Here is a 26,758-nt window from a genome sequence, read left to right as displayed (position 1 = left end):
CAATAACCTACCATGCAGAAAGTTCAGTGAACACTATATAAGACAAAATCAAAGAGATCTACAGAGAGACGTATTATAGCAAAAAACACTGTAAAAGACAAGGAGCAAATCTATAGTTGTAAATTTGTGTATTAAGAAAGAAAACACTGAGAAAACAAAGAGAAAAATAAACCTAAGATCAACACAGGGAGGAAAATAATAAACATTGGAGTAGAAATTAATAAAATAGAGAACAACAATAAAAACAAAAATTAATTCTTTAAAATATCAATCAAATTTTTAAAAAAACTAAATAGCATTATGAAAATGAAAAGAGAAAATACACATAATAGAAATAAGAACTCTAAAAATAATTTAAAATAATAATTAAGGGACATTACTATTGACTTTATAGAAATTACAAGGGATACTATGAAAAATTGCATGCCAATAAATTACATGAGGAGAAATGTAGACTTGTTTTAGAAAGACACATACCACTAAACATAGCTGAAGAAAAACTAGGTAACACGGAGAGACCTGGGACCAGTAAAAGAACTGAAATGATCACCAAATGCTATTCACAGATAAAAGCCAGGCCCAGATGACTTTACCACTGATTTCATCCAAACATTCAAAGAAGAATTAATACCAATATTCACAAACTCTTCACAAACAAAAGTGAAAAGAATCCCCCTATCAATTTCTTTTATGAAGCTATTATACCCTATGACAAAACTAGATAAATACATGATAGAAAAACTATTGTCCAATTTAATTTATGAATATAAGCAGAAAAATCTTCAGCAAAATTCTAGTAATCTGAATCCTGTCACATACACCATTACCAAGTAGTAGATTTATCCCCTGAGTGCAAGGCTGATGCTCTTTCTGAGAATCCAAATACATCCTACATTATATATATAGAATTGAAAATAAAATCATAGACACAAGAAAACTGTTTGACAAAATCAACACCCTTTCATAAAAATATTCATCAAACTATGAACTGAAAGAAATTTCTACCACATGTTAAAGAGCAGCAATGAAAACCCACAGATAACACACATATATTAGTGATAGAATGCATGATTTCTCCTTAATATCAGGAAAAAAGCAAGGATTTTCACTCTTATGTCTGTCCATTATCTTGTTGGTGACTTTAGCCAAGGCATTCAGACAAGGAAAAGTAAAAAAATAAAACTCATTTAGATTGGAAAGGAAGAAATAAAATTACCTCTGTGGATGACATGATCTTTTTTTTTTTTTGTAGTACTAGGGTTTGAACTCAGGACCTACACCTTAAGCCACTCCACCAGCCCCTTTTTTGTGATGGGTTTTTCAAGGTCAAGTCTTGTGGAACAATTTGCCTGGACTGGCTTGACACCATGATCCTTCTGATCACTGCACCTCCTAAGTAGCTAGGATTACAGGTGTGAGCCACTGGTGCCTAGGGATGACATGATCTTACTTTCAGAAATTACCTTAGAATCCACTAAAAATAAATTGAGTTAAAAAGCAAATTCATCAAGTTTCAGGATACAATATCTAAACAAAAACTCCAAAACAATGTATAGATTTAATGTAATTCTTTTCAAAATCCCAGATTACTCTGTTGGAGAAATCTACAAACTATCTGTAAAATTCATATGAAACTGTAAGGAATGCAAAGTAGCCAACTCATTGCTGAAAAAAAAGTGCTCCAGTAGGGAAGTAAAGCTTCCTCATTTCAAAATGTAAAGCAAAGTTAACCCAGTAACCCAATGTAATGGAACAAGAGCAAATCTCTAGATCACTAAATAAAATTGCTAGCCCACAAATAAACTCATAAATCTATGATAAATTAATTTTGACAAAGATGCCGAGATCATTCAATATGAAAATAAAAGACACAACAAACACAACTATGCTGAGACAATTGACTAGCCAGATGCCAAAGAGTGAATTTTAACCCTTACTTCCCACAATGCCCATAAATCAACTAAAAATGAGTAAACGTAAACATAAGAGGTAAAATAATGAAACTGTTACAAGAAAATGTAAGAGAGAATTTTTAGGACATTGGTTCAGCAAAGGATTGTTAGATATGATAACAAAACTACAAAAATATCAATCTTAACTTTTTCAAAATTTTTTCGTGTTTTAAAGAATGGAAGAAAATATTTGTCATTGTATATCTGCATGTGTAACTCAAATGCAAATTAAGACCACATTAAAATTCTACCTCCCCCCTGTTAGAATAGCTATGGTCAGGAACATCGACAACAAATGTTGGCCAGGATGTGGGGGAAAAGAACCATCATACGCTGCTGATGGGAATATAAACAAGTACAATCACTGTGAACAACAGTATGGAGGCTCCTCAGAAAACTAAAAGTATAACTGCCATATCATACAGCAGTATCACACCTGAAGATATACAGGAAGGAAAGTAGTCAGGTGTTACAATAAAGACACCTACACACTTATGTTTATTGAAGCACTATTCACAATAGGTAAATTATGGAAACAGTCAAGGTGCCCTACAATTGATGAATGTATTAAGAAACGTAATACAATAGAGTTTTATTAAGCCGTAAGGAAGAATGAAATCATGTGTTTTGAAGGTAAATGGATGCAACTAGAGGATATCATGTTAAGTGAAGTAGCCAGGCTCAGAAAGACAAAGGCTACATGTTGCCTCTCATATATGGAAATAGACAAAACACAAATATAAACAATATTATGAAAACAGGCCATGCTAAGGGAAGGTCAATGAAAGGAGAGGGATAGTAAAGGAAGGAGGTAAAAATATTGAATGTGGGTGATATACTTTCCATATAACAATGAATATGGTATTTTTAAATCTTTTGAAATCACCATAAGATAGGGACTAAGGTTGAAATAAGATAGAGAGCATGAACCAATTCAAGTTATAATACATATATACATGGAAATGTCACAAGGAAACTCCCTGTAGAGCTATTTTAAACAAACAAAGATAAATTTTTTTTCAAAAACAGAGAACATAATTGGTAATAGTGGGAGAGAGGCAGACATAAGGAAAAGGTGAAAGAGGCTGAATGTAGTGGAAATATTATACACTCATGTATGAAAATGGAAAAATGAGACGTGTTGAAACTATTCCAGGAATGGGGGAAGGGTAGTGGGGGATAAAAGAGAATGATGGAGGTGCTGAATTCAGTTATGATATATTGTAAGAACTTTTGTAAATGTCACAATGCACCCTAGTACAAAAAATGATACAATGATAAAAGAAATGTACAAAAAGATCTGTATACACATTTTTTGCCAAGGGAGAAATACGCATGAAGAAAATGAAAAGATGGTCAGCATTATAAAGCATCCAGGAAATACAAATCAAAGACACTTCACCCATGAATACAATAGAATTAAAAAAAATCATAGTATTAAAGACTGGAAAAACTGGAGATTTGTAACTGATACATTAATGTGGGAATGTAAAATGCTAACCCACTTTGAAATCAGTCTGGTAGTTCCTCAAACAAACAAACACAGAGTATGACTCATCAGTTTAACCCTTAAGAATTTGCCAAAGACATATTAAAACATTCGTCCCCATGGAAACATTACATAAAAGTTTATAGTAGCATTATTCATAGAGTTCAAATTGTAGTGGCAACTCAATGTCTATCAATAATTGAATTGAAAAGCTATGTGTTATGCACAATATACAATGGAGTACTGTACAGGCATAAAGTAGAAAAGAAAATGTACTAGCTCATGGCACAACTTAAAACAACTATTGAAAGTCCAGAATAAAGAACTCTAACAGAAACAGAAATTACATCACTGGTAGGGGGGGTTTAGGGGTTTCACAGTGAGGGGGGTAAAAAATGTCTGGGGGGAAGGAAATATTCTAAAATTCACTGTCATGGTAGTTAAGCATATAATAAGAAAAAATTGAAATGGACATTGCAAACAAGTGAATTGCAAGGCATAGACATTATATCTCAAAAAAGCTTCTTTAAAATGAGGATTTATGCAAGATTTCCATTTTTTAAAAGGCAACTTACCTAAAAATGAGTCCACAAAGTATTATAATGGGCTTGCATCTCTTCACTATAACAGACTGACAGAAAAGCCTCAAGGAATACTTATAGCTTCAATTTCCTGATTTTGACCTTATTTTATTATCATTTACTTCATTCCTTCAAACAAAAATATATAAAAATTAAATCAATGCTCTTTTTGTGCAATCAAAATATTTGAACCATCCTTTTAAGAAAAATTTATTTTTGATTTATACTCTATTTTAGTATTTTGGAGAATATTTCATCTGTATACATTGATTTTTACTACAATATTCTTTAGCAGTTTGAGTTTTATAAGTCAAGAAAGCTTAATTAGTTATGAGTGACTCTTCTTTGAGAATCTGGGAAAGTACCATTTCAGACTTCAGTGCTCCAATAATAAATACAATACTATCCATCCAAATATGGATGCTACCAGTCCTGTGGGAAAGTACACACTGTTCCATGCACTTGCATGGGCACATGGTAGACACCAGATGGCATAATGACGTCTCCAATATATGCATCATTTGGTGATTGACAGACTTGCCTTTTGTTTCTCTGTCCTTGTCTTCCATAGTGACCAATGTAAGCAAGACTGCTACTGGACAGGCTTAAAGGTTTAGTTAAATTGGTAGACCAATTTCTGGTTTTATTATTTGATATCTTCTGCTTTGATGTTTCTTTAGAAACTATAAGTTTAATTTACACTTGAAAGAAATAGAGTTCAAGTTTATTGACTGAAAATATTGCCTGTGATTCTCTGCTTCAGATCATTGTTTCTAACAAACTAACTCAGAGTTCAAATATAAAGAAATGACCTGTAAAAAACACTGTTGAGTTTTGCCTTCAGACAACTAAATACAGGTTAAATGAAAAACAAATATGTGTATAAATTTAGTGATCTAATATAAATACCGATTACTGAAACAAACCAATACAAAATGTCCTGCTTTCCTATTTAAGGACAAGGTGATTTTGATCAACATTTATTCTCCTATTTAGTATCAATTTGCTTTTCATGAGGCAAATAATGTACTAAAATAAAAAATAGACTTATTCAGATAAGGACAGTATCACAAAATACAGTCAACTTAAAATTCTTGAGCCACTGAGCCTAAGGAAGCCTGGGTCTTATTGGAGGGGAAACTGTCTTCTCTTTTGTCTAGTGTTTCTTTGAGAGAAATTCTGAGATCATCCTGCTGATGCACTCTCTTAGCCCAACATCCACCAAAACATATTGTCTTCCACAAAAACAAAAGGACACCTGATAAATGACACTGAAGGAAGAGATTATGAGTGCTCAACTCCACTCCTGTAGTATCACTTGAATGCATCCATCAGACAATATGTAACCTGCACACATTAGCTTATAGTTTCAGGTGCTGCCCAAGGGAAAATGCTGTGTATTTTACTTTAATTTAGATAGAACTGGTTTGAAGCCTGTGGTGACTGCAATTCTACATGATACCTTCAGTGACTGAGACTCTTAAAATTATTTCTTAAGCTTGTTCTTAATTGGTTCTAAAGACTCTTAAAGGATGGGGAGGTAGATGATACTGGAGTCCAATAGGGAATAATGCTAGAAATGTAAAATAATGTAAAACAAAAATCTCAAGTTCTTAGAACCTCTGGGAAGACTCTATGATGTAAGGTGGGAAAAAGAAATAAATATAACACAATAGATTGTTTTGAAGCAAGTATGTAATTATTATGGTAAAAAATAATACAAACAAAATATCAGAGGCTAAAAGGAAGGGCTTCCAATTCTGATTAGGCTATAAAAAGAAATACAATAATCATTCTCATCCTAACAATTAAAAGAAATCAGATAAGACTAAAATTCAAAGGTTTTCCATGTTGTTACTTTTTCAAAAAAGTAAAGCAAACAGCAGGTGCCTCAAATGTAGTAGAAACCAAAAAATGATGAACAGTTTCTGGGAGGAAGGAGACACAGGCTGCTTATAACCTGGTCAAAGAAGCAGGGAGTATATCTATCATTGATAAGGTAAAAGAAAACTTGGATGAAAGTTTAATTACTATTGTGGGGTTGATAAAACAGATTACAATATTAGTAACCCCTAATGTGAGGACAAACTGGGTAAATGCATCAGTAAATTACAGTCCTGGGCCTTCACTAAGAACCTGGCAGTAGTGCATGGGACAAAAAAACAAAGGTGACAGAATTGTTCTGGAAGCTCACATGGGACTTCCTCAAGGACAAGCCTATGATAAAAAAAAAAAAAAAGATGAGGCAGGGAAAGGAAACTGAGGGAAACCCTCAGAAGGCATATTTGTCTTTCACTAATGCAGGATACAAACTAAGAAGAAAAGAATCAGAAAGATAACTGAGGTCTTCCAAGCTGTTACTCCATCCAAGATATTGGCATTTCAAATTCTAAGGTCAATGCTTCAAGATGAAAAATGACTTCCCAATATGGAAAAAATGGAGGATAACGGTGAAAACAAAGGTACATCCTTTGTGTCCCAAGAGATTAGTAACCAAATCACAAGACAGAGATTTCCCATGGTTTAGAATGTTGGCAAGCATGCTGTAAAACATTTGGCACTCCTTGAAATTCGCTCTTACTCACATCCTAAGCCTTACTAAAATAAAAGATGAATTATCATTTCAAACTATTTTAAGGTATACATATATATCAATGAAACAAGTTATTACAACCACTCTGGAAAAAAATTTGGAGGCTTTTTAAAAATCTAAACATAGATCTGCCATATGATCCATCAATCCCACTCCTGGGAATATACCCAAAGGAATGAGACACAGGTTACTCCAGAGGCACCTGTACATCAGTGTTTATTACAGCACTATTCACAATAGCCAAGTTATGGAAACAGCCAAGATGTCCCACTACTGATGAATGGATTAAGAAAATGTGGTATTTATACACAATGGAATTTTACTCAGCCATAAAGAAGAATGAAATCTTATCATTAACAAGTAAATGGATGGAACTGGAGAACATCATTCTGAGCAAGGTTAGCCAGGTTAAGAAGACCAAAAATTGTATGTTCTCCCTCATGTGGACTTTAGATCTAGGGCAAATGCAGCAATGTGGTTAGACTTGGATCACATGACAAGGGGAGAGCACATTTGGGAGATATAGAAGTAGGTAAAAAACCCAAAAAACAAAAGCTTTTTATGTCTCTACTGTAGAGGAACTAATACAGAAATCTTAAAGCGACAGAGGTCAACATGTGAAGGGGATCAGGAACTAGTGAAAAGGTCAGGTAGAGATGAAACAACTTGGGTTGTATCACATTTGTACATGGAAGCATTGCTAGGAATCTCTCTGTATAGCTATTCTTATCTCAACTAGCAAAAACGCTTTCTCTTTCTTACTACTGCTTATGTTTTCTCTTCAACAAAATTAGAGATAAGGGCAGAAGAGGTTCTGCCTGAAGTGAGTGGGGGGGCCAGAGGGGAGGGAGGGGGTGAGGGATGGGGGGAGAAATGGGCCAAATAATGTAATATGTGAATAAATGAATAAAAAAAAGTTAAATTTCCATGAACATAAAGTCTACCTCAGTTCCAGATTAAATTAAATCAGCCACACAGAACCTAGAGGAAGTCATGGGTGTAATCATTTTCTAGCTGGATTGCTTTAAGCTTCTTCTGGTGGTGGTGGAGGGGGTGGCGGGCAGTATTGCTCTAGTACTTGAGCCACTTGGCCAGCTCTTGGTTGGATTGTTTTTTGCTTTTGTTTAATACACAATATTTGATGATGCCAAATAACAATAAAAAATGTGAAAAGACAAAAATCATGTGAACTCAATGGGCTAGAGAGGAAATAAATAGAAGCAGATTGAGATAAGCATAAAAGATTAGAATGTATTTAACTGGCTTCACATTCAACTGGGCAAATAAAAAACATGAATGAAAATTTAATAACATCATAAGAAATTAGTGAAATTGAAAAAACATGAGAAAAAAGGAAAAATGTGAAAAAGTCTGAGATGATAAGGACATTGTCAGCCTCCCAGTCCCAAAAAGATAAAGGATCATATAAGGAGTCAGTGCATGGGAAAATTAAATAGCCAAGAACATTTCAAAAATGGTAAAAGATATTTGCAGATTTAAGAGGCTTAGGGAAGGTAAATAGAAACATAGGCATATTAGAACAAAACTCCTGAAAATCCAAAACTAAAAGAAACTCAAAAGTAGCTAAAGAAAGTGAAGCTTTATTATGAAGAATAACTGTTTATCAGAAGAGCAGTGGTAAGATGACATAGTATGACAGAAAGGAGGGAAATGAAATGGATAGGTGGATGATAGATGGATATTCTGTATACATACAATATAAAATTATAATATAAAAACAGACTATGTAATATGTGTAATATATAATATATCTCAGCAGATGTATGTACAGTATACATATATATAATACTACAAACACATGTGCTCCATATAAATGTTTAAAATACAATAATGGAAAATTTAGAATAATGAACTAGACTTAATTTAAGTAATGTTGTTTTCAGTGAATTTTTTTCTGATTTATCACTGACTAATATTTTTGATGCTAAACAATTTTAACTTCAATTTCATATTATGTTGTACATTGTAACCTCGATAAACTCTTATTTTCATGCCTTTTAAAGATTCCATTTTCCCAGTAAGAGAAGAGAGGATATAAGGAAAGTGTGTAGGACGGTGAATGTGGTAGAAGTATTATGAACTCATGTTTGAAAATGGAAAAATTAGACCTTTTGAAACTATTCCAGGAAGGGGGAAGAGGGGAATAAAGGAGAATGATGGAGGGAGGAAATTCAGCTATGATATATTGTAAGAACTTTTGTAAATGTTTCAATGCACCCTCACTAAAACAATAATATAATAATAAAAATGTAAAATAGATAAATGAATAAAGATTCCATTTGATTTTTGACATAGCCACTTTATTTCATCTGTGAATAATGATAGTTTTATTTCTTTTTTATGAGAATCAAATGATTTTGTGGTATTCTTGCACTAGTTAGAACCTTAATAAAAATGTTTAATAAAAACAGATAATGTTGTCTTGTTCCTAAGCTTAAAGTATAAGCATTTAGTGTTTCACCAGTAAGTATGACAGAAGCTACAAAGTTTTTCTAAATGCTCATTTTCAGTCTGAAGAAGTGCCATTCTCTCTTCTTTCTGATTTTTTATTAGAAACACATGACATTGTGTATGAAACTTTTCTGCATCTCTTAAGAGGATACTATTAGTTTCCCTACCTATCATAGATCTATTTATTTAACATTGATCTGTAACCAGATTTAGCTTATTAATATGATAATTTACATTGATTGTTTTTATGTTATCCCCCCTTATGTTCTGGAATAAATCATGAGTAGTTATGAGGTGTAACACTTTTGGAATATTGTTGGGTTTAAATTACTTCAGTTTTCCTTACAAATTTTTTATTATATATTAATGTGAGATATTTGCATTTTTATTTCCTTGTATTATCATTGTTTAATTTTTATATTAGAGAAATGGTAGGATTCAAAAAAATTGTTTAGAGGCGGGAGGTATGGCTTAACTGGTAAAGCACCTGCCTAGCAAGTGTCTTGCCCTGAGTTCAAACACTAGTACTACCAAAAACAATAGGCACCATCTGAAGGCTCTATAAAACTTTGTGAAGATTGTTATTATTTTTCCTTAAAATATTTGTTAGAATTCAACAGGGAAGCCATCTATACCAGGAACTTTCTCTGCAGGAAATATATAACTAAACATCACTTTGCCTAATAAATACAGGATGATTCTGGTTATTCATTCTTGAATAAGTTTGACAAATAATGTGTCTTTCAAGGAATGTCTAGTTTTTTAAATCTATAAGCATAAATTTGTTCTTAATATGTTCTTATATGTAAATATATGCATTTATATATTTGTGTAATTGATAGTAATATTACATCAGTCATTTCTGATATTGGTTATTTGTGTATGCATTATTTTGTTTCCTGATAATTTTGACTACAATGTTTATTATGTTTTATTTATATACTATAAAAAATTTTTTAAATCCTTTCTTTCTTTTTTTCTCTATTGTTTTTGTTTCTAATTCATTGATTGACATTTTGACATTTTTCATTTGTATGTTGGGCTCTAACTTCCTTATCTATTTTTTCTAGTTACTGTTTCTCAGCTTCTTTCCTAATGAAAATAAAATTTGTTGCAAATTTCCACTTAAGTACTCTTCAAATATTTGACATACTTTGATATGCTGTATTATAATTTCTCCTCCTTTCCATAATTTTTCATACTCCTTTTTCATTTATTCTTTACTTTAGGGCATTTTTGAAGTATGTGATGATTTTCCAAATTTTTTCTAGTACTAATACATTTCCAGAACTCAAACAACAATGTTGTTTAAATCTATTAAGCTCTTGAGGACTGTCTGTTTTGTCAGTGATAAAAAGACAGTTAAAATCTGTTACTATTATAGATTTCTCTATTTCTCTTTCTTATAATTTTTGTTTCATATATGTTGAAGTTCTGCTATTACTGACATAAATTTGGAATTATCATTTCCTCTAGGTGAATTGACTGGAGTATCATTATGAAGTGACTTTATCCTAGCAATATTCTAGAATATTGTGGCATTTACAAAGGTTCTTACAATATATCAAATATATCTTACTTGAATTCACCCCCTCCAGTGCTCTCCTTTACCCCCTCCCTCCCCCCATTCCTGGAATAGTTTCAACAGATATCATTTTTCCATTAACATATATGTGTGCACATTTTTTGCACCATATTCATTCACCCTCCCACATCTTTTCCCCACTACTCTCCCCTCTCACCGGCATAGCCCCCCTACTTCCTCACTGGGCAGGACCTGTTCTGCCCTACTGTTCTCTGATTTTGTAGAAGAAAAAAGAAAAAAATGACATTTTTCCTTGTTTAAGGTAAGGGTAGGTACACAGGGAGTTTCTTTATGTACTAATATTCTTTTCTGAAACCTATTTTTTCTTATATTAAAATAGCCACTAATGTTATCACAGTATATCTACTTCTATCCATTTACTTTTAACCTACTTTTATTTTTCACAAGAGTTTTTGTGCTGGGAAGATAAAGTTAGGTCTTTCTTCGTGTTTTCAATCCATTGTAGATATCTTTACCTTTTAACAGGTCAATTTAGACTCTTTAACACACTTGATTATAGGTATAAGATTTACTAGATTTTTGCTTTCTGTCTTTCCTATCTGCTCATTCTTCTTTTTTATTTTTCTCATTTTGTCTTGGATATTTTAATACTATACTATCTTTAATACTATTTACTTTTTGTTTTATCTGTGGTTTCAATAGAGTTCCTGGTACACATTCTTAGTCTATCTTCAAATTATACCATTTCACTCAACATATGTCAATCTCATAAACATTATTACTCCATTTCTTCCTTTCAGCACTTCACATGGCTGATGACACATTGTTTACTTCTACTTGTGCTACAAACACCACAATGTGTGGACAGTGCATTTGTCTGAAAAGTTGATTCGCTTTTAAAGACATTTAAGTAATAGTAATAGCAATATAATTACCAATGTGGGTAATATTTTCCAGGTCTCTTCATTCCTTTGGGCTTACACCAATTTTTTTCCTGGCATTATTTTTATTCTTAAGAAAATATTTGAAGTTTTAGGATTTTCTACATCAATTTCTTAGTTCAGATCTGCTGGTGAAGTTTTGTAAGTTTTGTGCACATTTTCTTTGGTATTTGAAATAGTTATGATACAAAATGAATCCTTCCAAAAAATCTTTGCTAGCTGTACATCAGACAAGTAAGTGATAGTCACAATATACAGGGAGCTCAAAAAACTAAACTCCCAAAAAATCAATGACCCAATAAAGAAATGGGCAACTGAACTGAACAGAACTTTTTCAAAAGAAGAAATCCAAATGGCCAAAAAACACATGAAAAAATGCTCATCATGCCTGGCCATAAAGTAAATGAAAATCAAAACCACACTAAGATTCTACCTTGCTCTATTAGAATGGCTGCCATCAAGAAGACAAACAACAGCAAATGTTGGCAAGAATGCAGGGAAAAAGGAACCTTCATAAACTGCTGATGGGAATGTAAGCTAGTACAACCACTATGGAAAATGATATGGAGGCTCCTTAAAAAACTAATCATAGACCTACCATATGATCCAGTAATACCACTCCTAGGTATATACTTGAAAGAATGTGGGTTAGGTTACTAGAAAGGCACCTGTACACCCATGTTTATTGCAGCATTATTCACAATAGCTAAGCTATGGAAACAACAAAGATGTCCCACTACCATTGAATGGATTAAAAAAATGTGGTATTTATACACAATGGAATTTTACTCAGCCACAAAGAAGAGTGAAATTTCGCAGGTAAATGGATGGAACTGGAGAACATCATCTTAAGTGATATTAGTCAGTCTCAGAAGGCCAAAAGCCACACATTCTACCTTGTATGCAGACTACAGACCTACAACAAATGGGTCTTATGGGACATGGGTCACACTGAGGGAAGGCTATACACACTGGAGGGACAGGGCAAGGGAAGAAAACCAAAACATTGAATGTGATTGATGTACACACTGTATAGGAATGAATACAGAAATCTTAAACTGACTGGGGACTAGGGAAGAGTGAAGAAGACTGGTAGAGATGAACCAATTGGGGCTATAATACATATATCTGTGGAAACAACACAAGGAATCTCCCTGTGTAGCTATCTTCATCTCAAACTACCAAAAATTGCCATGTTTCTCTAATTATATTTTTTCTTCTACAAAATTGGAGAAAAGAAGGGTGGAACAGGTTCTACCTGAGGAGGGTTGGCATCTGTGGTGGGGGGGAAGTTGGTGGGGAAAGGGGTAGGAGGGTATCATGCAAATCATGAATATACATGTAGGTAAATGCAAAAATGATACCTGTTGAAACTGTTCCAGGAATTAGGGATGGGGGAATGAAAGCAAGCAGTGGAGGGGATGAATTCAATATGATATCTTTAATACATTGCAAGAATCTTTGTAAATGATACAATGTACCCCATCCAGCACAATAATAATATTAATAAAAATAATAATGATGATAACAAATAAAAAAATGAATCCCAAAAAGTGTTTTGATAACTAATGAAAATTAAGACATTTTTTTCTCATATAGGCTTTAAGCAATTTTTTGCAGGCTTAGGATTTGTTGACTTTCTTGGTGTTCTCTGAGTATTTCTTGTTACTTTAATATCTTCCTCAAATTGGGGAGGTTTGGGAGTTAACCTAGATATCACCTAATTAGATGAAGAGACACCAAGGTGTTTAGTAAAGCACTGGTCTGGGTGTGTCTGTGAGAGCGTTTCCAAAGAAGATTAACCAAGGGAACATTCCCTGCCCTGAATGTGGTAGCACCATTTCACAAACTGAGGCCCAGATGGAATAAAAGGTGAAAAAAGAGAAAGCCAGCTAGAACAAGTGTTTTCTCAGTCTGCTTCCTGCCTGCCACAAGGTGAGAAGCTCTGTTCTACAATGCTCTGTCAAGACAGTGGAATAACTAAGGCCATGAGAAAAAATAAATCTTTCCTCCCATAAGTTGTATTGCTTAGGTATTTTGTTACAGTGAACCACTATATATAGAAAATAGGTACTATAGAAGTGTATATTTTCTGTGACTATTTCTGACCTGAAGCCTTTGGAACTTGTTTGTGAGAGGAATGTGGAAAAGTTTGAAAATGCAAATTACAGAAATTCTAGAATACTAAAACAGAAGTATAATGGGCAATCCTGATAGGACCTCAAAGGACTTTACTATGACAGAAATGTGGGCAGTAAAGATTGGGCTCATGAGGTTACAGATGAGAATAAGGACTGACCTTATTGGGAATTAGGCAAAGAGTCATTTCTGTTAAATTGTGGTAAAGAACTTGATTACATTTTGTTCAGTCACTATGATCTATGGAAGGCTGAGCTTACAGATGATAGCAGAGAAAATTATAAGGCAGCCAAGCATTTAGGCTGTGGCATGAGTTTTGCTGGCTGCTTTTAGTCAAGTTTACAGTGAGAAATATGAACAAAAAGGCAGAGGGGAAAGACTTGAAAATTTCTAGTGAGATCAGAAAAGGCTGTGCAAAGTTGGACCAAGGAAAGTGTGTCAGCAAAAGACACAAGGATTCCTAAAAAGAAGCCAAGTAGTGTGCATTAGGACAATAAGAAAGATTCCTTGGGGGCATCTCCACAATTGACCAGATGCCACCCATTTCTGATGAAGGGTATAAAAGGGCAAATTCATTTAAAAGGCTTTTGTTGAAGAAGAGAACCCCAGTATTTCCTGCAGAGGCAGAGCAAACTAAGAAAAGTGTTACCAATATTCAGCAATTCAGGCTCTCAGGGGTCACTACAGCTATGGTTCTGGCTACTGTTCAAGCTGGTGGCAGATCACAGTATCATCCATATGATGTAGGTTTTGGAGGAATGAAGAGGGTAGTAGTTGTGGGATCATGGAGGTTTCCACCCAGATTTCAAAGGAATATATGGCAGACCAGGCATCATGTGACATGGTTAAGATACCTGCAGCAGCCCCTGACCAGATGCATAAAGCTATGTTGAAGCTGAAGAATCAATGGAGTAAACTATCTGACAAGGAAAATTTCATGTAAATGGAGCCAGACCAAGAGAGTGGCCATGGGGGCTTTAGATGGCAAGGATATAGGGTAAAATCTTCACAAGCCTTTGGGTTCTCAGACCAAAATGCATCATGATGCCCTGGAAGCTAAAAGATTTAGTGCTTATTTCAGTCAGGCTTTGGTCCAATTCTTCTTTTCGCTGTCATCATTTCTCCATTTTGGAATGATAAAGTTTACCTCTTATCTTTGTGTTGGAAGTATATAATTTCTTTTTGAGTTTACAGGAGCTCACAGGTAAGATTTTTGTCTTGAGTTTCTGAAGAGATTGAACTTGTATTTTGAACAATATTGAACCTTTTAAGACTATAAGGACTCTTGAGGTAGACAGAATGAAGTTTGCATCATGACATAGATGAACCTTTGGGGGGAGCAAAAGGTGGAATGTTTTAGTTTAAGCAAACATGCTTGCATGTCAAAAAGTGAGGTGTGCAATTTTTATGGTTGTCTTGATTGTAAACTTATTGGTTAAAAATTCGTTTAGCAGATTGGTGAAGCATAGCTCCCGGTGTGTATGTGAAGATGTTTGCAGAAACGATTAACTAAGGGTATAAAGTTCACTCTGAGTGTGGGTAGCAACATAACATAGATTGTGGCCTGGATAGAAAAAAAGGATCAAAGGAGAAGGCCAGCTAGCCAGGGCATTTTCTCTATTTCCTTTCCACTATGAGGTGAGCTCCACCATGTGTGCAACAATGGAGGAAAACCTCTGAAGCCATGGACCAAAGCAAATCTTCACTGCTTAAGTAATTTTGCTTGGGTAGTTTGTCATAGCAATAAAAAACTGATTGACACTGAAGAGGGATCTTTGCCATCAATACTTTAAACACATTTTAGCTTGTCTTCAGCAGGTGACTTCTACGGTGGTCCCATAACAGACTTCTCACAGTGTGCCCAGACCATGTAACTCTCTCCATTGAGTGCTGGTCAGGCTGATGATAATTTTTGACCAAAGAAAATTGTATATGTGATGGAATGCATGTGTTCATATTGTAGGAAATTCTAATGCCTTGCTAAGAGATGCCTCTTATTTGTTGTTCTTGAAAAAACAAACTAAAATATTGTCATTTAAATGGAGAGAGCCAGTTGGCAAAGAATTGTAGATTTACCATTGACAACCACCAAGAAACTAAGATCCTTTGAATAGAAACCTAAAAGGAATTAAATGCTATAATCTAATACATAATCTTGGAAATGAATCTTCCCAAATTGAGATTGGTGAAAAAACAGTTATGACAACATGGGAATTGGAGGAACTGAATAAGCCATATGTAGATCCTTGACCTCCCCCTGTCCTGAAGCCATGTTTTGTGCCCATTATATTCTAGAATACAAGAATTCTCTTGTATTCTAGCTTTTGTTAAAAAGACATGTGTCTACTTAGAAAGTTTTAATTTGATTTGGAATCTAAAATTTTTTCTTTTAATATTACTTATTTTTCTTTCTTTTTTTTTCTACTGTTCATTGTGCTACTGGGGTTTGAACTCAGGTCCTTCAACATGATGGGAAATGCTCTACTACTTGAGCCATAACCTTCTTGACTTTATTTTTCAAGATATTTTACTTCATATCAATGCACAGGAGAAGAAAAGACAACTAATCAGAGAGTAGCACTGATCAGGCTGCACACAATTAAATTCTTAAACAAGAAAAACAATTAAGTGGCAGGAATCACCACATAACTATCAGTACTAACACTAAATGTCAATGGACTCAACTCCCCTACCAAAAGATACAATTTGGCAAACTGGAATATAAAGGAAGATCAGACAATTTATTGTTTACAAGAGACCCATCTTACTGACAGAAATAAACACTGCCTTAGGGTGAAAGGCTGGAAGAAGATTTACTAAGCCAAAGTAGGCAGGAGAAGCAATAGTTATATCAGACAAAGTAGTCTTCAAACTTACATTGGTCAAAAAACATAAAGAAGGACACTTCTTTACTAATAAAACGGGCAATATATCAAAAGGAAATAACAGTTATCAATCTATATGCACCCAATGTCAGGGTACTCAACTTCATCAAACATACACTAAAGAACATAAAAGCACATATAAACTCTAACACAGTGGTAGTGGGAGACTTGAAAACCCTTCTGTCACCAACAGATAGGTCATCCAAACAAAAAATTAACCAAGAAATCCTGGAACTAAATGACACCATAGATCAAAGTAAACTAATGATGTCTACAGAATATTGCATCCAATAACAGCACAATATACATTCTTTTCAGCAGCCCATGGAACTGTCTGTGAAATAGATCATATCTTAAAGCACAAAGCAAGCCTCAGCAAATATAAGAAAACAGAAATGATGACCAAGTTGGCTTCATCCCAGGGATGCAGGGATGGTTCAACATATGCAAATCAATAAATGTAATAGAAGCACATTAATAGAAGCAAATACAAAAAAACCACTTGATCATCTCAATGGATTTAGAAAATGCTTTTGATAAGATCCAACACCACTTCATGAGAAAAGCTCTAAGAAAACTAGGAATACAAGGAATGTACCTCAACCTTGTAAAGGCTATATAAGACAAACCTATAGCCAACATTATACTTAATGGCGAAAAACTGAAACTATTTCCCCTAAAGTCAGGAATGAGACTAGGGTGCACACTCTCCCCACTCCTATTCAACATAGTCCTGGAATTTCCTAGCCAGAGCAATAAGGCAAGAAGAAGAAATAGAAGGAATACAAATAGGTAAAGAAATAGTCAAAATATCTCTGTTTGCAGATGACAAGACCTTATTCCTCAAAGACCCAAAAAACTCCACCGAAAAACTCCTAGACACCATAAATAGCTCCAGCAATGTAGGAGGATACGAAATCAACTTACAAAAATCAGTTAGCCTTCCTATACACCAACAATGAACAAAGTTGAGAAAGAATATAGGAAAACATTTGCATTTACAATAGCTTCAAAATAAATCAAATACCTAGGAATAAACTTAACAAAGGAGAACTTCTACAAGGAGAACTACAACCATTGTAGAAAGAGACTGAGGAAGACTACAGAAGGTGGATAGATCCCCCATGTTCATGGATTGGCAAAATCAACATAATAAAATGGCTAAGCTACAAAAAGCAATCAACATATTCAACGGAATTCCCATCAAAATCCCAATGACATTCATCACAGAGACTGAAAAATCTACCTTAAAGTTCATTTTGAAACACAAAAAGCTGTGAATAGCAAAAGCCACACTAAGCAAAAAGAGCAATGCTGGAGGTATCACAATACCTGACTTCAAATGATACTATAGAACCAAAGCAATAAAAACAGCATGGTAGTTGCACAAAAACAGACATGAAGACCAGTGGAACATAATAGAGGACCCAGATATGAATCCACACAGCTACACTTACCTTATTTTTGACAAAGGCCCCCAAAACATACAATGGAGAAAAGACAGCCTCTTTAACAAATGTTGCTGGGAAAAGTGGTTATCTGCCTGCAGAAAACTGAAACTAGATTCATGGTTATTATCCTATACTAATGTCAACTCAAAGTGGATTAAGGACCTTAATATCAGACCTAAAACTTTGCAGTTTGTACAGGAAAGAACAGGGAATACTCTAGAAGAAATAAGTATAGGCAAGGACTTCCTCAGTAGAACTCCAGTAGACCAGCAACTAAGAGAAAAGATGAACAAATGAGACTACATGAAATTAAAAAGCTTCTGCACAACAAAAGTGTTCTCTAAACTGAAGAGACCACCCACAGAGTGGGAAAAAATATTTGCTAGCTGTACATCAGCAAAGGATGGATTACCAGAACATACAGGGAGCTCAAAAAACTAAACCCCCCCAAAATCAATGAATCAATAAAGAAGTGGGCAACAAATTAAACAGAACTTTTTTAAAGAAAGAAGTCCAAATGGCCAAAAAGCATGTAAAAAATATTCTCACCATCATTGGCCATAAAGAAAATGCAAATCAAAACCACACTAAGATTCCACCTCACTCCCATTACAACAAATGTTGGTGAGGATGAGGAGAAAAAGGAACCCTCATACACTGCTGGTGGGAATGCAAGCTAGTACAACCACTTTGATAAACAATATGGAGGCTTCTTAAAAAACTAAACATAGATCTGCCATATGATCCAATGGTACCACTCCCAGGGATATACCCAAAGGAATGTAACTCTTTTTATTACAAAGGCAACAACACCTCCATGTTTATTGCAGCACTATTCACAATAGCCAAGTTATGGACACATCCAAGGTGTCCCACTACCGATGAATGGATTAAGAAAATGTGGTATTTATACACAATGGAATTTTATTCAGCTACAAAGAAGAATGAAATTTTGTCATTTGCAAGTAAATGAATGGAACTGGAGAGCAGCATTTTAAGCAAAGTTAGCCAGGCTCAGAAGGCCAAAAATTACATGTTCTCTCTGTTATGTGGATTATAGACCTAAAACAAATGCAGTAATGTTTTTGGACATGGGTCACACACTCAGGGGAGACAACACATGGGAGGGATAGGGAAAGAGAAGAAAACCAAAAACCTGAATATGGGTGATGTACTCACTGTAGAGGAGCAAATATAGTAATGTTAAACAGGCAGAGGCCACTCTGGGAAGAGGATTAGGAAGTAATGAAGAGGTTTGGTAGAGATAAGCCATTGTGGGTTTCAATACACATGTGCATGGAAGCAATGCTAGAAATCTCTCTGTATAGCTATATTTTTCTCAAACTAGCAAAACGCTGTCTTTCTTATTATCTTTTATGTTTTCTCTTCAACAAAATCAGAGATCAAAGGGGATAACAGGTTCTGACTGGAAGCAGGAGGGGTGTGGGAGGGGATGGCTCAAACAATGTATACACATGTGAGTAAATGTAAAAATGATAAAATTTATAAATAAATAAAAATTATATATACTTCAAGTATTGTCTGGAATTGGACCAGATAATAATTAGGACCCAGTTATAACAGCCATATGTTTAATTATAATGTGTCACTCAAAGCATTAATATAGGATATGCTTTGACTGAGGAGAGCATGACAACTGAGATGTGTAGGAACAGAAAACAAGGAGAACTAGATGGCCACTGTGGCTGTAGTTTCTGTCATAGGAGGCAATAACTGATACTCAAACAGAGTTGGAGAAAAAAGATAAGAGGAATGAAACTTAGTGTGAAAGTCACCAGAATTTGAAGCTTTATTTTTTTTTCATATTAGCCTAATTGTGATCTAGTCTAAATAGAAAAGCTTGGTACCATTTGGTAGCTATTATATATAAACCAATTTTATTGAAATCAAACCAGAAATAAAAACAGATTCTGCATCTCCTCTCCAGGAAATTAGAACTGTGAGTCAAAATGAAAGAAGGAACAACACATAATAAAATAAATGAAGTAGAAATGCAAAGTACAGAATTATGGTCAACATTATGAAGATTCAGAATACCAAATACATGTCCCAAAATGTGATTTTATTATTGTGAATGTAATATCAACTCTGTATTTGTATGTATTAATTACAAAGAAATAGTATCGTATCCTTTTCTCTCAAAAAACATTTAGTAGTTAAATATATACATGCATGAAAAAATAAGATACACTTTTGGTCAATTTAATGAAAATTTCCCAAATTGCTAAATGAGATTTATCCTCCAAAGTAATAAAAATACTTAAATTTAATTGTAAGTTTAATCATTCTTTTAAAATGCTAAGGGAATTTGCTGTTATAAAAAGGAATTCACAGACAAGTGTTATCAAGAAGGTTAGGAAAAGACAATTCTTTGACACTGTTGGTTAGAAACTGATATATCTATTGTGAAAAAAAGTATGTGTGAGTCCTAGAATATTAAAAATAAAACTACCATTTAAACTAGAAATCCGACTTCTGGGTTTATGATAAAACTAAATGAATTGAGAACCTTGCAGATATATATGTGTTTATATGTTCAGAATAACATTATTCATACTAACTAAGCTAGGGAAACAGTGCAACTACAGTGTGGATGAATAAATACATGGATGAATTGTAGACATATATCTACACGTAGATATATGTCTACATATACATATAGACATATATGTATATATATATACATATATATACAGAGACACATACACTCAAGGAATATTACTAAACTTAATGTTATTCATCTTTGAAAAATAAGGAAATTATATAATTTGAATGAATACAGCATAATCCTAAGTGAAACTAACAAAACACTAAAATAAAAATACTACATGATCTTTCCTTTATGTAGACTCTAAAGAAAAAACTGAATACATAAAAGCAGATTACAAGGGTGGTTGGGGGGGAATGGTACATGTGGATAAACATTACCAAATCTGTGGTGATGTGGTATAAGTAAATGTAGAGACCTAATGAACAGCTGCTGAATCTATGTAGCAATGTGTATTGTACACTGGATATCTGTTAAGAGAATAGATTTAGGGTCCCCATCACACATACAAAAGGCTATCAAAAGGTAATGAGATGATGGGTGTGTCAATGGACAGTGTATATCAAGATGTCATGGTATATACCTTACAGAATAAAGTAAATAATAAAGGGCAAAATGTGAACCATCCCTGAAAAAAACCATGAAATCAAAATCTTGCAATCATTATAAATATATGCAAATTTTCTGATCTTGGGTCTTCTTAAAATATAATTTTAAATCTATGGAATTAATATCAAAAGTAAATTATGAAATTGTACTGATCCTATTTCCATGAATGAATAATTTATCAAAATTTTTCTTTGAAAATTATTGCCAAGCTTAATATTATGCACAGATTTTCAAATTTAATTTAATGTGTAATCTAAGAAATGTACACTTAACTTGTGAAGATTCTTTTCAACATAACTGTAGGGTTCTTAGGTAAAATTTGAAAATCTAAAAAACTATTTGGAGATATAATGTTATCTAGAAAACTGACCTGTAATTTAATTTTAGTAAATATTTTGTGCTTTCTCTTACTGAAAAGTTCCTAAATACTACAAAGTTAAAAGTTTTCTGATTTTTTTCCTATGTTAGAGTAGTATTAGAAATACAGCAAATACAACAGTAAATACTTGAGGAAAAATAGCTATTGCTATTTTAAAACTTTTAATCAAGTTATATAAAATTTAATTTTAGTTACATTAAACTTAATATACTAAGCAAATGCTTTTTTAAAATGCATATATCATAATCAAAGTCAGGTATATGTTAAATTCCCACAAAATAAAATGCACTTTCATTTTTCTCATTTATATATTACATAATTTTAACATTTATTAGACTATTCTAAATGAACTTGAAGAATATATTTCTGAGTTCTTTTAGATTAAGTCAATTCAACTGAATCTTCTACAAAGTGTAGGCAGTTGTAGACATTATTTGACATGACATTTAACTACAAATAATGTTGAGAAATAATACTTTACATAAATATTATTAATCTCAATCATATGGAAATTAATTGAGCTACACAGCTGTTTGATCTGCTGCTGTAAAATTTATAGATGTGTTAATAAACTACAGTTCACATTTACTTTCATAATTATAAGAGATAAAAACAAATTGCTCTATTCCATAGAGCTCATAGTTAACACTAATTGTCCAACTCTCTGCTCAACTCTTCTTTTGCAAGAATTAATATGATAAAAACTGGCATGACTTTGCAAATTTAATTATATTTTTGTTGGCTATCAATAATTATATTATCCTTATTTTTAGCAATACTTTGACACTTACATTCTGTGAATCAAGGGGTAACATCATTCAACATTTGTTTGAGAACCTAAATATCTACTACATAGCACTTAAAACACAAGTAGTACTCCCAAATGAAAGAAATTGTGACTTTTGCTATCCTTAGATTGATTCTTTAAAATATAAAGGCAATGAATCGGACCTTTAGGGATTCAATAAGAGTTAAGCTCTTGGTTTCTGAGACAATGTAAGAGTACACTGCATTGAATTATTCATTTGACTACAAAGGATTTTACCACTTGGATGCCCTTGGATTTGGCCTGCCTATCCCCCCATCCATACCCTCTCAGTCCCTCATACTCTGTTAACTTAAATGCTAAAACTTTAGATCTTAGTCCAATTGGTAAGGGAAGAGATGGCTTTTATCTGTGTAGGAACATATCAGATAACTTTCTTTTTAATGAAAAGAAACCGTACCCTTCAAGAAAAATGCACACATGGGTTCGCACGTAACTCAAGCAGTCAACATACCTGAAGCACATGTGGGTATCACATACTTGGCCCAGCTTTTGCACACAGCACACAACAGTCTTTCCTTGCACCCTTTAGAGTCACTCAGTCACTTGAAAGTTCAACCTACTCAGAAAGGATTCCATTCAGGTCTAAATTTAGTCCAGAAAGGTCTTAGTGGTCCTTCCCTCCTCCCACCTCACCTAACTTATGCTTGCACACCCTATGACCTTCTGTGTCTGTGCTCATAACCATACCATTGTCAGCTGAAATTATAACTCAATTCCTTTTGTACTTAAATAAGCAGCAAAATATGAGTGTTACTGTTCACAATATCTCTCTATCTTGTTCTCAAACTGTTCTCTTTCTTCTCCCTGATCTAAAGTCCCTCTTTTCCTTCTGATGTTAAACCACTCTGTCCATGCCTTAAAACTTTCTCATAATGTAATCTGGAACTGTTTTTCCACAGGTGCTGAAGATACCTGCCCTGTGGAGGTGAGGCTGGTGACTTCCAAACTTCTGGTAATTTTTTCTCTTTTCAGAGCTGCTCCTAGGTCACTCATTCCTATTAAAGTCACTTTGCTTTGGGGGCTTATTCCTACCATGAAGTTGATTACCAGCTTCGAGAAGGCTTCACACTCCCAGTTTATCACCAGAGTCTAAGAACATTATCCTTACATGATAGGATGCCTGCCCCTCTAAAAGATGTGCATTTTGTGACATGCTTGACTTGTAAGAAAGAAAAGTAATTGCAAATGCTCATTAAGTTGAGACATGAACTGTGTATGAACATTTCTTATTTAGTATAAGTACAAAAACCCTACTGTGTAATTCTATTTGAGGCTGAACAAAAAAATCAATAACCATATAATAAACACACCTTACAACAATGCTTTCTTCTATTACAAAATACAATTTGTCACTGTTTATTCCATTAAAATTGATTTTTGAAAGTCTATTTCCTTTCGGCATCCTCAAGCTAAATATCTCTAACAATATGCTGCTTTACAATATTTTTAAATTAACTATGACATCTGTACTGTGATGTCTATGTTTTTTATCTATATAGCATAAATATTACTTATATACATGATCATTTAATCTATGATAAGTCCTATGGTCAGAAGCCCACTAACTCTTGTAATTTATATCTAAAGAAAACTTTTTCCATCCCCTTCTACTAGCAATAGTGAGGGTATACAGGGGAGAAATTTTTAGTATGGTTTTTGTTACCATAACCTAAAGATCCATATTCCCTTTCATTTTCCCCAGTTTATCTTGGAAAAAATACTGTACAGTGGTTTTTCCAACCTTTCCCAAAATATTGAGGTAATAACTTCAATTAACAGATTCAAAATACACACATCTGCTTTTTATATTAACTATGTTGGATTTGAAACAGAAATATCCTTTACATTTTATTTTGCTATTGTTAACTTAGTGTAAGATCACACTAAGCCTGCTCTTTGCTTGACTGGTTTTTACAATGGTCGTTGGCCAAATAAAATATCATGTTGACTTAAATATCCAGAAAATATGCTTGAAGAATTTACTGTTTTGTTTTGGAGCTTACCTCTCAATTTTTCGCTATTTGTCTTTTCCCCTAACACTTTTCTCTCTTTCCCCCTACTACTCTCCTCTGTTTCCCCTTCTTTCTTATTTCTGCTGTTTTTTGAAAATTAGAGCTACATTATTTACCTTTTTTCTCAGTTTTGGAAAAGTCAACATTAGCAATGACAAAGTCAAAAGATATTGGTGAACATACGGTAAGTGTCCACAAGTTCTGTTATTGTGTTTTGACTTTAAGAAAGGCCTGGGTGTGGTGACTCACACCTGTAATCCTAGCTACTTGGGAGGCAGAGGTCAGGATGATCATGGTTTGAGACCAGTGTCACAAAAAGTTAGTCAGATTCCATCTCATCCAATAAGCCAGGAGTGGTGGCACATGCCTGGCATTGCTGGTACTCAGGAGGCCTAAGAAAGTACATCATGATCTGAGGCCAATGAGACTCCATCTGTAAAATAACTGGAGCAGAAAAAGGGATGGGACATGTCACAAGTGATACAACAACTGCCTAGCAGGCAAGAGGCCCTGAGTTCAAACACCAATACCATCCTTCCCCCCGCTGCTGCCAAAAATTAGAAACTTGTTGCAATGAAACATGTCTACCTCTTTCCTTTATCTTTAAAATATTGGGAGAAAATATTCCTCAAGCCAGGATTTCTAAATCATATTTTGTGTCATGGACCACTTTCAGCATAATACAGCCCTTTCCTGTAATATTGCTTTAAAAGTCTAAAGCAAGATAAGACAAATTACAAGAAAAATCAATGTTACTGAGCCTAATTACCTGATGTTAAGGAATCTGTGTACCCCAGGACAAACTTATATGATTCAAGTATCTAAATTCCATTTGGCCAAAAAAAGCTTTGATACAGTTATCAAGTGAAATCAATTCATCATAAATCAATTTCATCATAAATACTTTACAATAACTCAAAACAAAAAGAAATGAAAAATACGATTTTTATAACAATTATGCAAGTCAGTGCCTAACAAATATGATGTAAGACAATCTGAGACAGGAAAAAAAAAAAAGGAAGGAGACAGTGTTGGAATAAACTCATTCATACCTTTATAGCAGTGGATGCAATTTGTATGTGGTGAAGTCTCTTAAGAGTGCTGTCCCTGTCAATGAAGTAGGAGGCAGCAAGTTGATGGAGAGTCTCCAGAGTGACAGAAGAGCTGTTGGCGTTGGAATCGCTCCCTTCAGCTCGCTTGCTCAGCTTCCGCTTGTCCACAAAAATTGTGAGTGACTCCTCTCCTGCATTAATAATATCACAAATTAATCCATTTCCTACTTACACGCAGTTTCTCTCTCATCTGCAGGTGGAATGTCTAGAATATGTTGTAGTAAAACAAAGTAGTGACAAACACCCAAAAGGTGAAGATTTGTTGTTTTCTGAGCACTTTGGTTTTGGTTTTTAAATTTAGCAATATTTCGAAAGCACCTAAAAATGTGTCAGGGAAACTGAAGGGTTTAAATTTAGTGAATGTTGAATACGTAGCTTTTGAAGAACAGTTTCTCTAGTTTTTATTGACTTTCTCACAGTTAGCTTCCTTAATACTAATGTGATCCCAAAAGCAAAATAAGACAGTATATAAAGTGAATTTAGGTAGATTTGCACGAAATTGTGTTAATTCAGAACTTTTTAAACAGAGAACATTATATCAAAATGGACGCATTTATAAAGCACGACCAGTTTTCAACTGCACATTGGTAATGCAGAAAAAGCACAGTTATGTGCATATAGTTTCATACTTTTATATTAGTAATACATTCAGAAGTTCCCTACATATGAAATAATGAAATAGGGTGCACTAATAAGCTATACTACATTTACTAGTTTCAATACAAAATATAGAACCTGGCAATTGATTTTCAATGGTGAAATTTAAAGAATGTTAAATTAAGCTGCAGTTTTCAATGTTCAAATGTTAACAAAAACACCCGTGTTATTTAAGATAAACATGATGTCCTCTTGATCATCAGACTTCCATATTATTGGAAATTCATCTAACACATGATCGTCAAACTCACTGTGTGCTCTCTTTTCTCAGGAACCCATCTGCTCTGGAGGTATTTTGCCCAATTGTAAAGTGACAAGCTAGGTTTTAAAAGGCCAAACAAGAATATCTAATAGAGCAATTCACATATACCTTCTATCAAACTAATACATCTTTCAAATGACATAGCATAGGTGACAGTCAAATTCAAAGTTAAGAGCTCCCATGCCTTCAGAAGACATTGGGTAACTATAAAAGGATATAAAGTATCAATACCTTATTAGTTCATGTTTGTTTTTTTTTTCTTTATTATTGTGCTGGGTGG

General features: G+C 33.9%; 1 protein-coding gene across 4 annotated transcripts in view; it reads right to left on the bottom strand.

The window, feature by feature from the left end:
- The window catches only part of Brinp3 (BMP/retinoic acid inducible neural specific 3), a 425,930-nt gene that overhangs the window by 185,053 nt on the left and 214,119 nt on the right, over positions 1 to 26,758 (bottom strand). For all 4 annotated transcript variants that reach the window (XM_074047228.1, XM_074047229.1, XM_074047227.1 and 1 more), the window contains one exon: positions 25,500 to 25,690. In XM_074047228.1, coding sequence (XP_073903329.1) covers positions 25,500 to 25,690 — 191 coding nt within the window. The remainder of the gene's footprint in view (positions 1 to 25,499; positions 25,691 to 26,758) is intronic.

The sequence above is a fragment of the Castor canadensis genome, chromosome 11 (genome assembly GCF_047511655.1).
Source record: "Castor canadensis chromosome 11, mCasCan1.hap1v2, whole genome shotgun sequence".
In the NCBI taxonomy this organism is placed as follows: Eukaryota; Metazoa; Chordata; class Mammalia; order Rodentia; family Castoridae; genus Castor; species Castor canadensis.
This window is presented reverse-complemented; position numbering and strand designations above follow the sequence as displayed.